Genomic DNA, 16,401 nt, shown 5'->3' with positions numbered 1-16,401 from the left:
CAATCTTCCAATGATATGCCTACAAATACGTCACAATGCTGCTAAGACCTTGGGCGAACGACAGAAAGTGTAGGCTCATTCCTTGCGCAATCACAGCCATATAAGGAGAGAATGGAAAACAGAGCTTCAGAAATTCTGCTAATTCCTGGGTGATGCATCATCTTGGTTTCGCCTGTAGAATGAGTTCTGGGGCACTTACAGACAAAATCTTTGCAGATTCTGAAACTTCAGAGTGTTTTCTTTCCAAAACTGTCAAGAATATGCATAGTCGAGCATCTTTTCGTGACAAAATATCGCGCTTAAAACGGGAACGTTTTTTATCCAAAAATGAAATAGCGCCCCTAGAGCTCTAAGAGGTTAACCAGCTTCACATCACACCTTTAACCAGCTTCACATCACACCTTTAACCAGCTTCACATCACACCTTTAACCAGCTTCACATCACACCTTTAACCAGCTTCACATCACACCTTTAACAAGCTTCACATCACACCTTTAACCAGCTTCACATCACACCTTTAACCAGCTTCACATCACACCTTTAACCAGCTTCACATCACACCTTTAACCAGCTTCACATCACACCTTTAACCAGCTTCACATCACACCTTTAACCAGCTTCACATCACACCTTTAACCAGATTCACATCACACCTTTAACCAGCTTCACATCACACCTTTAACCAGCTTCACATCACACCTTTAACCAGCTTCACATCACACCTTTAAGCTTCATAGACGTATTATTAGAGTTCAAAACCAGGAACAACATATTTGTTGTAATATTGGAAACGTACATATTTTGTGGTTCGTTAACTAAGTCTAAGTTAACTAAGTTTCAGGAGTAGTGTAGGCTAAGTTAACTAAGTCTCGGGAGTTATGTGGACTAAGTCAAAGTTAACTACGTCTGGGAAGTAGTGTCATCTAAGTCTTAAGTTAACTAAGTCTGGGGAGTTATGTAGTCTAAAAAGTCTGGGGTGTAGTGTCATCTAAGTCTACGTTAACTAACTCTGGGGTGTAGTCTTAGTAAGTTAACTAAGTCTGGGGAGTAGTGTCTAAGTAAAAAAAAATATATATATAATTTATTATATATATTTTTTAACCTCTTTTTCATGGTATCCAATTGGTAGTTAATAGTCTTGTCCCATCACTGCAACTCCTGTACGGACTCGGGAGAGGCGAAGGTCAAGAACAGTGTGTCCTCCGAAACACAACCCAACTGAGAGGCACTGCTTCTCGACATAATGCTCGCTTAACCTGGAAGCCAGCCGCACCAATGTGTTGGAGGAAACACTGTACACCTGGTGACCGTGTCAGCGTGCATTGCGCCCGTCCTGCCACAGGAGTAAATAGAGCACGATGGTACAAGAACATCACTGCCAGCCAAACCCTCCCCTAACCCAGACGACGCTGGGCCAATTGTGCACCCATGGGTTTCCCGGTCGCGGCCGGCTACGACAGAGCCTGGACTCAAACCAGGATCTCTAGTGGCACAGCTAGCACTGCAACTCAGACCACTGCGTTACTCGGGAGGCCCAGTGTAGTCTAAGTTAACTATGTCTAGGGATTAGTGTCATCTACAGTGGGGCAAAAAAGTATTTAGTCAGCCACCAATTGTGTAAGTTCTCCCACTTAAAAAGATGAGAGAGGCCTGTAATTTTCATTATAGGTACACTTCAACTATGACAGACAAAATGAGAAAAAAAATCCAGAAAATCACATTGTAGGATTTTTTATGAATTTGTTTGCAAATGATGGTGGAAAATAAGTATTTGGTCACCTACAAAAGTTTATCTCAATACTTTGTTATATACCCTTTGTTGGCAATGACAGAGGTCAAACGTTTTCTGTAAGTCTTCACAAGGTTTTCACACACTGTTGCTGGTATTTTGGCCCATTCCTCCATGCAGATCTCCTCTAGTGCAGTGATGTTTTGGGGCTGTTGCTGGGCAACACAGACTTTCAACTCCCTCCAAAGATTTTCTGTGGGGTTGAGATCTGGAGACCTTGAAATGCTTCTTACGAAGCCACTCCTTCGTTGCCCAGGCGGTGTGTTTGGGATCATTGTCAAGACCCAGCCACATTTCATCTTCAATGCCCTTGCTGAAGGAAGAAGGTTTTCACTTGTAATCTCACAATACATGGCCCCATTCATTCTTTCCTTTACACGGATCAGTCGTCCTGGTCCCTTTGCAGAAAAACAGCCCAAAGCATGATGTTTCCACCCCCATGCTTCACAGTAGATATGGTGTTCTTTGGATGCAACTCAGCATTCTTTGTCCTCCAAACACGACGAGTTGAGTTTTTACCAAAAAGTTATATTTTGGTTTAATCTGACCATATGACATTCTCCCAATCTTCTTCTGGATCATCCAAATGCTCTCTAGCAAACTTCAGACGGGCCTGAACATGTACTGGCTTAAGCAGGGGGACACGTCTGGCACTGCAGGATTTGAGTCCCTGGTGGCGTAGTGTGTTACTGATGGTAGGCTTTATTACTTTGGTCCCAGCTCTCTGCAGGTCATTCACTAGGTCCCCCCGTGTGGTTCTGGGATTTTTGCTCACCGTTCTTGTGATAATTTTGACCCCATGGGGTGAGATCTTGCGTGGAGCCCCAGATCGAGGGAGATTATCAGTGGTCTTGTATGTCTTCCATTTCCTAGTAATTGCTCCCACAGTTGATTTCTTCAAACCAAGCTGCTTATCTATTGCAGATTCAGTCTGGTGCAGGTCTACAATTTTGTTTCTGGTGTCCTTTGACAGCTCTTTGGTCTTGGCCATAGAATAGTTTGTAGTGTGACTGTTTGAGGTTGTGGACAGGTGTATTTTATACTGATAACAAGTTAAAACAGGTTCCATTAATACAGGTAACGAGTGGAGGACAGAGGAGCCTCTTAAAGAAGAAGTTACAGGTCTGTGAGAGCCAGAAATCTTGCTTGTTTGTAGGTGACCAAATACTTATTTTCCACCATAATTTGCAAATAAATTAATAAAAAATCCTACAATGTGATTTTCTGGATTTTTTTCCTCATTTTGTCTGTCAAAGTTGAAGTGTACCTACGATGAAAATTACAGGCCTCTCTCATCTTTTTAAATAGGAGAACTTGCACAATTGGTGGCTGACTAAATACTTTTTTTGCCCCACTGTAAGTCTAAGGTAACTCGGTTAACTAAGTCTGGGGAGTTATGTAGTCTAAGTAATGTAGTCGTCTCAGTAAAATGAGAATATGATCAACTCATTCAGGTTCCATGTTGAGCTTCAGCAATAAAACAGACACATTATAAGAGAAAATGAAAGTTGGAACACTGATGCCTCAGCAGTGCAGCAAGGTGAATTAGACTAATTTACTCCCGGCACTCTGAGAGGAGAGGAGTGAGAGAGGAGAGGAGAGGAGAGGAGAGGAGGAGAGGAGAGGAGAGGAGGGAGGGGAGAAGAGGACACACAACACTTTGCCTGGAGTGAATGCATCTTTCTTAGGGGTGTTTCCAGGTTTTAATTATCTAAATGTAAATACTTAACGAATTTTACTCAGAGTAATGAGCTAAAGTGTGCACTACGTAAATGAGTTATTCTAATTAATCATGTATGAACTACTGGTTTAACGAAAAGCTGTTTAAATTCTCTCTGTGCTGGGCCAAAGCCAAATTGCAAATCGGCATTTGCATTTATAGATGACTTCACCAACTAAGTAATTGAAGTGCTCAGCAGTCGTATAAATACTGGGCTGTGTTTTTCAAAAGCACGATCAGTGAAGATACTTTTAACTAAGGGAGAAGGCTAATAAACACATTCAGCTACTGAAAGTTGTTCCTAACCAAAGGATACTAGCCAGGAGGGTACTAACAGGGCAGGGTTGGGCTCTGTGATTTCTCTTCAGGCGTGTAACGAGTTCACCACCCATGTGATGAACCTGCTGAGGGAGCAGTCCCGCACGCGACCCATCTCTCCCAAAGAGATAGAACGCATGGTTGGCATCATCCACCGCAAGTTCAGCTCCATCCAGATGCAGCTCAAGCAGAGCACCTGTGAGGCCGTCATGATCCTGCGCTCTAGATTCCTTGATGCCAGGTCAGTGTGTATGTATGACGTGCATGTGTGTTACTGTGTGTCTCTGTGTTCCAAAATCTTTCTTAGACCGTGACCCACAAAAGCAATGTTTTCTAGACCCACAAAATCAATGTTTCTAGACCCACAAAATCAATGTTTCTAGACCCACAAAAACAATGTTTCTAGACCCACAAAACCAATGTTTCTATCCTGGAGCATACAGTAGGAAGGCACTCAGAGACAGAACTATATGGAGACATACTGTATGATCGTAATAACAACACTTCCTATAAAATGTACTTCTATATCTGCGAAAAACGAATCAACAACATAAAGCTCCAAACAGTACCCTGCAAATATTCATAGATGATCTTGCCATAAAGCGCACGTGTTACGTGTTACAGCCACCTTTCAAGATAATCATCCGCTATCACCTGAAAGCATGTTAGATTAAATGAAGTGGGAACAAAGTCATATGTAATCAGCAGGTGTTCTGGATTACTGTAATCACAAACCGTTTGTGGAGTGGAGCTCTAAGGAGAGTGGGAGGAAGCAGAAACCAAGCAGAAGCACATTTGCTGCCCATTGCTTGTGTGAAGTGCAGTAAACAAGGCAAAATAAGCAGCAAATGCTAAATAACATGATAAGTAGTTCCCTGGGGGGTAGAAAGGGACCCAGATCTAGTTAGAGTTGGTTTGTTCCCACTGGAGTTCCCTGTTGTTGAGTGGAGCTCTAAGGAGAGTGGGAGGAAGCAGAAACCAAGCAGATGCACAGTTGCTGCCCATTTGCTTGTGTGACGTGTATTAAACAAGGTAAAATAAGCAGCAAATACTCAATAACATGATAAGTAGTGCCCTGGGGGGGGTAAAGAAGACCCAGATCTAGTTAGAGGGGATTTGTTCCCACTGGAGTTCCCTGGGGCTGTGGCATTCTAGGAACAATGCTTAGCTGGGCATGTCTTGATTTCTATAATGTTACGAGATGCAACTGGGCCTAGTACTCCATCACCAAGCCTGTCCATCTGCTGTGCTAAACACTACACATTACATGCTTGGCCTGGAGATCAGAGACCAACAGACCAAATTAAGCAATGTATGTGTTTGTGTGTTTCTGTGTGTGTTTGTGGGTTTAGCGGTTGGAGGATGGCTTGGTGTGTGTTGATGAGGATGGTGCTGAAAGGAGGACACAATATTCCGCTCCTGAGACCCCCATTCCTCATTATTTTCACCATTTATGTGAGATTGATTGTGCTATTTGTCCGATCCAAATGGATGAGTTAATGCTGGTTTCGCTAATGAGCTTCCTTGGCCTTTCTCTCATTTTGTTCACTATTCAGGCGGAAAAGGAGAAACTTCAGCAAGCAGGCGACGGAAATCTTGAACGAGTATTTCTACTCGCACCTCAGCAACCCATATCCCAGTGAAGAAGCCAAAGAGGAGTTGGCCAAAAAGTGCAGCATTACAGTATCCCAGGTGGGTGCAGCTTCCTTATCTCAGACGCAGTGGCTGGTGGGTATTCAGGGGAGAAAAGGCAGTATACGAGGCCCCTGGCTGCAACTCAAGACCATTCTGGAAGGACGGCTAGGCCACACTATCAGAGAACAATGTCCTTATCTTACCTTGACATTGAGCCTAATGACACCCCAGCTAGGGCAGGTTCAGCCTATCACAGCAGTGGCCACGGGGAGGGGAGGTCAGCGTCCTAATATTGGCCGCAATCAGAGGCCTACAGTGGGTAAGCCCTCCATATATGTCCTCTCTGGGCCTGTTAGTCCTCCATATATGTCCTCTCTGGGCCTGTTAGTCCTCCATAGATGTCCTCTCTGGGCCTGTTAGTCCTACATAGATGTCCACTCTGGGCCTGTTAGTCCTCCATAGATGTCCACTCTGGGTCTCCTGCCATTTTCTTTGTCATTCTCTCTGTCTGCTCAATCAGTCCAGGTGGCTGGATGTCAACCTGTATAGGTTATCCAGTTAATCCATATGATGTTTAAGGTACATGTGAAGTCACAGTGCTCAGGCTTAGACTTGTACATGCAGACGACACTGCTTCACCCAATAAACATTTTGTTTTTTACAAACAATTTATGTGACTTTCCCACTTGACCTTTTATCTAATAGATGGGTTAACCTGAAGGCAATATAATCTCTCACACCCAACCCCCACACCCAAACCAATTCAGCATTGTTCTCCTCCTTCACTCTGTTCTGCTACTATTGTTAAACTTTGGATAATTTAGATTTGTGTATTCTAGTTCAGATGTTAATCCATGGTTGTTCCAATTTGAGAATTACCTATACAATAAACACTGATTTGCAATGTTCTCTCTTGTCTGTGGGGAGGGGGTGTGGAGGGGTATATTGAGTGTAGTCATGCAGAGTCAGATACTGTAAAAGCCCATTCTTTTTTGCCTTCAGGGGGTGGGAAGCACCATCACAGTATCACAGGTATGTCATGACTTCTCCTGATCCACTGTTGTTGTTTTCATTCTTTTGTATATTTTCTTGGTTTCTGTATGTGCACCTTCACAGTCTACCACTGCACACAGATCCCCTTCCTCACACAAATGGACTGATATCCTGGCATTCAAAATCAGTCTGATGCTATTTTAATGTAGGCGTACCATGCTTACAGCTTTACTGTAAATTTGGCACCAAGCAAGTTCCACTGTGATAAATAGAATGTGTGTTATTTTGCTGTTGAATATCACACAATATTGGGTGAGCAAATCATATGCCAAGACTAGGTATCATACAACATTTTCATTGTTTTTTCAGCGCACTTTTGATCATTCTTTATGATTGCTAAATACCATTTAAAGACAACAACCATACCACCACATTATATGTTGGTTTTGATGTCTCATGTCATATAATTTTACTTTTTTGTTATTTATATTACACAAATAATTTGTTTTCTACACAGTATGCATTTTTTGTTAGTTGTAGATCGTCTGCTAGTTATGTCCTTCTTGGTTTTAGAACATGCAGCGTGTGTCTAATGTTCTGCTTTCTGCCAGTGTGGTTCATGTTAGTTGAAGGAGTGGGCATTGACCCTCACAAGTGGAACAGTTCTCTGTTCTGAGTGCTTGACTTAACAGGGCACTGTAGGAGTTCCCAGGAGAACAAATCAGTCCAGAAATAAGAGGCCTTTTAAGAATTCACTTGAACTCATCTCAAGCCCCATTAGCAGGGTTCTCCTTGACAACCCTAGTCCACTGCAGCCACTCCTATTGACTACTTTGTAGTGCTTTGGCTCAGTCTTAGTGAGTTAGACTATGTCAAGTCCTCTCTGAGTTTGTTGTCTTACCCAAGCATAGGAGAGCCTGGTGAAGTCAGAAGAGTTACTCCAGAGAATGGGCAATAATGGCGTGTTTGGGTATTTCCAGATACTCTCAAAATCAATGGTGAGGTTTGTTCACTAAGGAAGGCATTATGTACAGTATTACAGTACCTTTGTATACTTCCTTATAGAACTTTATTTCATATACACTACAGTGACTGTAGTATAAATATGTGAATCAATAAGCATTAGATATCAGTCTGATGGTTATCACAGATGTCTAGGTGGAATCTACTGCTTTGATTTATGGATTGACTAAGTAGGTTTAGGTGGACATTACACAATGCCAATATTGTTCTTTGACTAGAGGGAACTGAGTGTGTGTTTCATTGCATGAGCATATACTGAACAAAACTATAAATGCAACATGTACAGTGTTGGTCCCATGTTTCATGAGCTGAAATAATAGATCCCAGAAATGTTCCATACTCACAAAAAGGTTATTGCTCAAAAATGTTGTGCTCAAATGTGTTTACATCCCTGTTAGTGAGCCTTTCTACTTTGTCCAGATAATCTACCTGACAGGTGTAGCATATCAAGAAGCTGATTAAACAGAGTGATCATTATACAGATGCATCTTGACAGTACGTGTTCCATTTGTATTTTTGTTCAGTATAATTTGAGCCAGTTTGCTACAGCAGGAAAATAATCCTGCATCAACAGGAAATGTGAATTATTATTTGTATTATAATTCATGGACATTTTTTGTAGTGGTTGATAAATTTTTCCTTAGGGAAAATCAAGTCTGACATTTTAAAGTGGATATTACAAACTTTAGAAGCATTTTAAAACCTTGAATACTCGACAAGTTTGCATGTCCTGATCTGCAGGAAAATCCTCAGCACCAAAATAGTGTTAAAGTTAAGATCCTACATCTGTAATTCTGTTGTTCAAGATATTACCTCAGTTCATGAAGCAATGGCCCTCTAAATTCAGGATGCAGTCTTACTCTATTATTTCACTCTGTCAGTATGCATGTGTGACAATAAAGGTGTGGGATTGGACGGCAGTGGTTTCTGTCAGTGTTTATGGATGTGTCAGGGGCCATAATTGATATAATCTCCAGACAATGCTGCTGTGAGGGGGCACTCTGCTCCCAGGGCACAGACAGGGACAGGCAGCCCTCTAAACGGACAAAAGAGAGAGAGAAAGCTCAGAACACAGGGCCGATTCAGCACCACAATCTGTGTTTACCAATTTCAGAGCTCACAGTCTTCACACTTATCAATATTTCAGGTCATTATATATTTAGGCGAGGGATGCCTTGGGTTAAGGTGTTAAGTATTCATGTTCTCTGTTCTATTATTGATAATATTAGCAGCAAGATGGCCACTGAAACTACCTTCGTCTGTGTAATTAAGACCCATGTTTTAGGTTTCGTTAAAGAGTCTCCCGAAGAAGACCTTATGAATCCAGTGGTATTGAGATCTTGGAAAGATCATCTATTCCCTTTCAATGACAAGAGCAGTGTATTGACCCGGAGTGGGGTAGAAATGTTAGTGAATTATTAACTACTGTTACATGCCCCCTCTAGTGGGTCACTGAGAACAAACCCGGTGTCGTGTTCTTGCAAGGAGTCTGCATGACCATTATACAATCGCTCCTTTTGATGCAGCTGCTGAGGTCAGGTAATTCAGTCTTTCAACTTGGCTCCCACTACACAGGGAAGTCAATTGAATGCACAGTCTGTCACAAGATAAAAGGGAATTAGTTCTGTGGATTGGGTTGTGGTCCCTACCGTACGGTGCCTGCATTTACACAATGTTTAGCTCAACTGTGAATCACCAAAGCCAGAGTTGAGTGGGCAGGAGAAAAATGTGTGTGACCAGGGGAAGTGGTCCCTTAATACCCAGGGTAGAGGATGCTAACACTGCTGAGGCTGTGCAATCTAACAACACCGTACAGTGGTTAAACACAGTCATAACAACTTGTCCTGAATAATAGAATAACACTGACCAGGTCTTCACAAACTGATATATTCAATAGAATTTCCCCATGATCTGTCAAAAGCAATTCTGTTTTTGAATTGATTGTAATACTTTTATATTTCAAGCATTCATGTAACACAATGTTGAATACTGGAGAGTTCATTATTTCTATCAATAATCAGAAGCAAATATATTTGAGAACTTTTTTTTCCAGTAGAACTATAGTCCCAGTAGAACTATAGTCCCAGTAGAACTATAACCCCAGTAGAACTATAACTCCAGTAGAACTATAGCCCCAGTAGAACTATAGCCCCAGTAGAACTACAGCCCCAGTAGAACTACAGCCCCAGTAGAACTATAGCCCCAGTAGAACTATAACCCCAGTAGAACTATAGCCCCAGTAGAACTATAGCCCCAGTAGAACTACAGCCCCAGTAGAACTACAGCCCCAGTAGAACTATAGCCCAGTAGAACTATAACCCCAGTATAACTATAACCCCAGTAGAACTACAGCCCCCAGTAGAACTACAGCCCAAGTAGAACTACAGCCCCAGTAGAACTATAGCCCCAGTAGAACTATAGCCCCAGTAGAACTACAGCCCCAGCAGAACTATAGCCCCAGTAGAACTACAGCCCCAGTAGAACTATAGCCCCAGTAGAACTACAGCCCCAGTAGAACTACAGCCCCAGTAGAACTACAGCCCCAGTAGAACTATAGCCCCAGTAGAACTACAGCCCCAGTAGAACTATAGCCCCAGTAGAACTACAGCCCCAGTAGAACTATAGCAAAACCAAAACCAGCGATAGTCACCATGGTGATTACCATTATAACCATTTTTCAAAGGCCTCTCATATATTGCTAATCCAAGCTCATTGTCATTATCATTGTGTTTATTATGCACTATAATGCCATGTAGATGGGATTCACAAAAGTGTCTGGCTGTGGTGTGGCTAGGTAGTTTTCATTATGTTGTGGCCCTTGTGTTAAAACAGCGCTGCTGATAAGTGACTTCTTTATTTTTTTTTTTTTTTTTTTTTTTTTTTTTTTTTTTTTACCTTTATTTAACCAGGCAAGTCAGTTAAGAACAAATTCTTATTTTCAATGACGGCCTGGGAACAGTGGGTTAACTGCCTGTTCAGGGGCAGAACGACAGATTTGTACCTTGTCAGCTCGGGGGTTTGAACTCGCAACCTTCCGGTTACTAGTCCAACGCTCTAACCACTAGGCTACCCTGCCGCCCCATTATGATGCGCTGTGAGGCCCATAGATGCCATTGAAGCAGACAGGTACGGCCTCGGTCCTCCATGTCATTTCATAAAGAATCGATTAAAGGTTGCTACAGCCATTACCCAGCAGCACACACACACACATAGGCAGACAGACAGGCAGCTCAACTCAGTCGTAACTATTAGATGAAACAGGCCAGAGGCTTTAGAGAGCTGTCTGGAGGCTTCTTTTTACCTATGCTTTGTTTTAGCTCTCTTAAATGTTAGCCCAAGTACTGTACCGCAGAATCATTACTGATATTAAAGGCATTATAGTTCTACATTTTCTGAAATATAACAATGCCATTGTATTTGTCTTAAAGTGATTTCTCAAAGCATGGTAATGTTTTTATTTCCTGTTAAATATATACAGTAATATATATATATATAAATAAAAACATATATATAAATGCATAAAAGTGCATAAAAACCTCTCTCTGAGTGGTATCATTATTGGGATATTACTGTATGTATATATATATATATACACACACATATATATGTATATATATATATTTATATATATATTTATATATATATATATATTCACAGTAATATCCCAATAATGATACCACTCAGAGAGGGGTTTTTATGCTCTGCAGTGCTGTGATCTGGCTCAAAGGTTGAGACTGCCTGCATCCTCACTGCCCTTAACAGCCACTGTAAGCAGGTTAAGTAAAAAGGATGATGGCTAGGGCTTTCATTGCTTCCAATTAAACCTTGCTTGTTAGTTTAACCTCTAGGTAAACACATTAAACAATTGATGTCAAGAAAACCCTGCCAACAGTGGCTTCGCCTGAATGGTCATTCATTTTAATTGCCTAGATATTAAAGATTTAGAAGCACAGAGACATGCAGGATAGAAACGATCTGATGTCATGCAAATCCAGTTGGTTTGCGCATGCTGCAGCATTGGCGGGTTGCTGGAGATATTAAAATGTAAGCGCAGGGGTGGAAATGAAATAAAGCTTCATTAGGGGCAGATGCTCTTTGGCTGGTCCGGCAGAAGGCTGCAGGAGCTGAGGGGAGCCATAGCACGGCGACAGGCCACTCTAATTTATAGGCCTATTAAAACACAACCCTAATCTCTTTATTATTCCACTCTTATTGCAGAGCCAGCCCTCACAACCTGGAACGTTTATTCATTTATTTTCTTTCTTTCTACCATGAGGTTGGAACGATTTATTTCTGCCACTGTGCTGTAATACTGTAGTATTAGTCATAATGATATAATACAAATATAAGCATTTAGAAATAGTAATATAGGAACTGCACTTTTTAATTATAGAAGCTACACTTTTTACAGATTTTAATGTTAGCATGTATTATTATATATTATGTATATGTTAGCATGTTGTTAAAGTGATAGCTAAACTGTGATGATAGAGTTTCAATGAATAGAGACACAGCAAACATTTTGCCCTGAGATTGTATTTCATATGGACACAAAAGTTCCTCATGAACGTTGTGTTGTAGGCCTCACTGTAACTCGTTGACCTCATCATAGCACCACAATGCCTGCGTCCTGTATTATGCAGCCTGGCTGACTGAATGTGCAGTGGCCAGACATGGGTTTGATGCTCTGCACTGGTGGACTAAGAAATCATCTTCATTAATATTCATCTGTGTATCTGTTAAGCAACTTCTACCACCAGTGCAGTAGCAAGCAAGTCTACACATAACATGTCAGAACTTATTTCCTTAGGCCTGGCAATGTAATACAATCTGAGAAATGTTCAGTGTGTGTTGTGGGAGAGAAGCAGCCCCTTGTGTGTTGGTTTTGTCAAGAGACAAACAGAGAGCATGTCATGCTCCTTTCTATGATAACGCACAAGTGATTCCTGATTATTGCTTAATTAGCCTGCATACCCAGTGGACATTACTGCAGGGGCTGGGAATTGAGTACTTGATGGACCCAAACGTGACATCTTGAAACAATCACACTGCTCAGTGCACAGTGCCTTGGCTGCTTGACGTCTGACACCTCGGCTCTCCCTCTGCTCTCTCCCCCAGGTATCCAACTGGTTCGGCAACAAGAGAATCCGGTACAAGAAGAACATAGGCAAGTTCCAGGAAGAAGCTAACCTGTACGCTGCTAAGACTGCAGTAACAGCAGCGCATGCAGTGGCCGCCGCAGTGCAGAACAGCCAGACCAACTCCCCTACCACACCCAACTCCGGTAGGCACCCCTGTGCAGGCCCTAACTCTGCCATCCACCCCCAGCCCTCAGACCCCAGCCCCCCATGCTCAACCCCCACTCACGCACCATTCACACAGGCAGGAGTGACAGGCACTGCTCCCAGCCTTGGGATCACAGAGTCTCCTGTCTTTGATACAGTCGATGCCAAATAAGACAAGCAAACTCATGCATAAAGAGTGCATTCTTGGTTTGTGAACCCGAGAACAGATGTGTATCTGACAAAAAGACAATTCAAAATGATGTCACTGAGGTTTTGTTTTCCCTTGACTTTTCCTCAGCCCCCCCTCTAATTTGTCAAACTGTAGCTCCACTGTATGGTAGTGCATTTTATTCTAAGAGAGATTGAAAATAATAGCTGGGAGCAGTTAGAGTAGACTGTATAGGTTACACCAATGTGAAATAACAACAGCAATGCACACAATTGTTAATGAATAATGGGACTCACAAATGACAGTACAAAGACATCCAACACAATGTATGGTCCAGGAGAATGACTGTGATTTTGGACTTGGCTGACCTGACAAGGGGATGTGATCTGGTAAGCGATAGCTATTTGAAGTGGTCCCCTTTTTCTTGCACCCAGGATTCCAGATGAAAGATGAAGAATTTCAGCTGGACTCTGCAGAGAGCAAAAACACTCTTTTAACCAACATGTTTACTGGTACTGCTCTTTTCATAAGCTTATTTTTGTCCTTGTCATTGGTATATGATATTTCCCCACTAACAGTAGATAGGAAGTTAGGGATGTGGAACAAATGGGAGCTTAAAGCGATCAGCCACATGTTGGATCACTGTTTGTTTCATGTGATTTTTATTCCATTTGTTTTGCCTCCTTTTTTTGTGGACAATCTGAATACCCTCCTCAGAATTATGACATGACCACTATCCTCTACTTTATCATGTGTTTCCTTGCTTCCCTTCCTTTTGTAGTTGCTTGCTTTTTGGGAATCTAGTAACTGAGTGTAGTAGTGGTTGTTGTGTATGTACAGTAGAGTGTGTTTGTGTCTCTCTGTGTGCTTGTGTGTGTGTGTTTAGTTAGTATGTACTCTTTCCTCGTAGCCCTCTATATAGTTATTCAGCTACTTACATCTTCCCTTTCCAGGTTCTTCAGGTTCTTTTAACCTCCCAAACTCTGGGGACATGTTCTTGAGCATGCAGTCTCTGAATGGGGATTCTTACCAAGGGGCACAAGTCGGAGCCAATGTGCAGTCACAGGTAGGAGCCACAAACAGGGACAGGTCTTATGTGCAAATGCACAGAGCCGTCCCGGTTTTGCCTGTGTGCTGAGCCGTCCACAGTGCAGTCTTGAAGTACAGTAACTAAGACATGCTTCCCACATTGGGCCAGCTCAGATTCCCTGTGTCACAGTTTCTACTGTAAAAGTGACAATGTGGGCTCCATTGTCTATTTTCAGAACATTGAAAGTGTTTACTGACTGTAATTCGCTTTGGATGGAATATTCTGGCTTACCTAAAAATATCCCACCCCATTGCTATCAACAATTATTTCTAAAATGCTCCAGAAAATGTATTTATTTAATCTCTGTAACTGACTAGATTGAAGATTCCCATTTTGTGAATGCATTTGGCTTTGACTTGAGCTCATGGGTTGGTGTTGGGTTCTATTGTATTGTATTCTCCCTACAGTCCTGTCTTGTATTCTTTCCTGTCTTTGTCTCATTTTGGTTGTGTTGCATTTTGTTGCTGTTGTTGTCATCCATTATGTTATTTCTTCAGGTTCAGAGACAGACATAGAGAAACATTGCCAGAAGATACTGACCCTACCGTTACACTTGTTTACACTGAGCTGCATTGGGGTCGGAACACAATCATGGTTACATAAAGACACCATGGAGCCGTCGTGAGATATGAGTTGGAAAACGTACCTCAATGCAGGGATGGGATATGCCACTGTACTAAAAGTGTTACCTTTATCCACACTGCTCCATATAGAAGATTGGAATAGTACTAGTTTTCCCAGAAACCTGCCCTTTTTGTTCTCATTCTAGCTAGCATTAGCCACATCAGCCATTATTGAATGGCATGTGACGTTGAACAACAAAGGAGCTGATTGGCTGACACTGCCATTCCAAAATGCTAGCCAACATTGAGGATGAAAAGGGCAGTTTTCCCCGAAAAGTAGAAGCATTTCATTCTTGTCGGTGTATCAGTATGGATAAAGATCAAATTTGGAGTACAGTGGCATATCCCATCCCTGCATTGAGGTACGTTTTCCGACCAGTATCTTGCGCCGGCTCCCTGGTGTCTTAATGTAACCATGATTGTGTTCTGACCCCAATGCAGCTCAGTGTAAACAAGTGTAACGGTAGGGTCAGTATCTTCTGGCAAAGAGAAACATATCCATAAACATGTCAGATGTCCCCATCAGAACTAGAGATGAATGGTTTTGGACATAGTTGCAGGAAGTAGGGGTGCTGAGGGTGCCCCCCCCCTCCCAACAACAGCACCACCAACCCATCTTCCAGCTGCCATGGTTTCATAAAGTGCACACACCAATCATAACATCATGGAGAGATTAGTCTGGTTAACGTGTTGTCTGTGTCTCGTAGTCCCTTCCCACATGGAGTAAGTTTTGTATGTTTTGAAACATGGCATTGAGCATGTGTGTTAATGTAAAACCCCATGCCATAGTGAGTTGACAGCCATGCCCACCCTCTCTCTCCCATCAGGTGGATACCCTGCGCCATGTTATCAGTCAGACGGCAGGATACAGTGAAGCTCTAGGGGGGAACACTATGTACAGTCCACACGGCTTGGATGTAAGTGTCTCTGCTTCCTCTTTCTGTAGACAGTGGTTATACCTTGAGCAGACCTTGTCCAAACTGGATCCATTCTACTGCAAACATTAGTCACAGTATGTTAGTAGTAAGCTCGGATACAGTTCACCTTGACTTGCTTCCAACTGTGTGATAAAAGTAAATGCTTAGACAAATAAATCATTTATTTTCTTTCTTGACCCGTTATACATTTCCTTTTCTCAGAACAAAGTTTTGAATGTTACTAGAAAAGGTTTTATGGAAATCTAGGCTGTCAGGAACATAGTAAGAATAGATGGCTAATCTGAGCTCAGTAAGCCAGGGAAGTGAGAAACTCCATTCAGCACTGCCATAGCAAATGATTGAGCTTCTTAAAGGATGAAGCGAACATGTGACACAGGAGATCAGAGATTGTAGGTATGTTGGTACATTTTCATTGCAGGAGGATAAAAGCATAGTTTAATAAAGTACACATAGATCATAGTGCAGGTGGAATAAAATCCCCCTGTTTTTGCTTTTATTAACATCTTGTAATACCTTATGTGACTGAAACCAAAATGAAATGAGTAGGCTTTTAGTTGTTTATCTATGTTTGGTTTAGCTTTTTTGAAATGCTTCAGAGACATTGCCATATCCTTATCATGATGATAAAATATGAAAGTGAGATCGCCTGCAGCTTTTTACAGACGTGAATTCCATCTTCCTTGATGAGGCCTGATATGGTGCTTTTTTTATAATACAGTGCATAATCTGAAGCCATCAGAGTAAAGATTCATTTATTTGATGAGAGAGAGCAAGAAAAGAGAGAAGCAGAGGGAGGATGAGAAATGGCTTCTGACAT

The 16,401-nt window shown here is 41.9% G+C and overlaps 1 protein-coding gene across 6 annotated transcripts in view; it reads left to right on the top strand.

The window, feature by feature from the left end:
- pbx3b (pre-B-cell leukemia homeobox 3b) overlaps positions 1-16,401 on the top strand; it is an 88,448-nt gene that overhangs the window by 65,542 nt on the left and 6,505 nt on the right. Inside the window, exons 4-10 of one of the 6 annotated variants that reach the window (XM_021605862.3) lie at positions 3,879-4,069; positions 5,385-5,520; positions 6,466-6,495; positions 12,598-12,763; positions 13,368-13,445; positions 13,887-13,999; positions 15,474-15,563. In XM_021605862.3, the coding sequence (XP_021461537.2) occupies positions 3,879-4,069; positions 5,385-5,520; positions 6,466-6,495; positions 12,598-12,763; positions 13,368-13,445; positions 13,887-13,999; positions 15,474-15,563 (804 nt within the window). The remainder of the gene's footprint in view (positions 1-3,878; positions 4,070-5,384; positions 5,521-6,465; positions 6,496-12,597; positions 12,764-13,367; positions 13,446-13,886; positions 14,000-15,473; positions 15,564-16,401) is intronic. The other 5 variants (XM_021605864.3, XM_021605869.3, XM_021605870.3 and 2 more) reach the window with 5 other exon arrangements.

The sequence above is a fragment of the Oncorhynchus mykiss genome, chromosome 6 (genome assembly GCF_057628025.1).
Source record: "Oncorhynchus mykiss isolate SJ-2025 chromosome 6, ASM5762802v1, whole genome shotgun sequence".
In the NCBI taxonomy this organism is placed as follows: domain Eukaryota; kingdom Metazoa; phylum Chordata; class Actinopteri; order Salmoniformes; family Salmonidae; genus Oncorhynchus; species Oncorhynchus mykiss.
The sequence above is the reverse complement of the archived record's forward strand: the minus strand, read 5'-3'. Positions and strand labels throughout refer to the sequence as shown.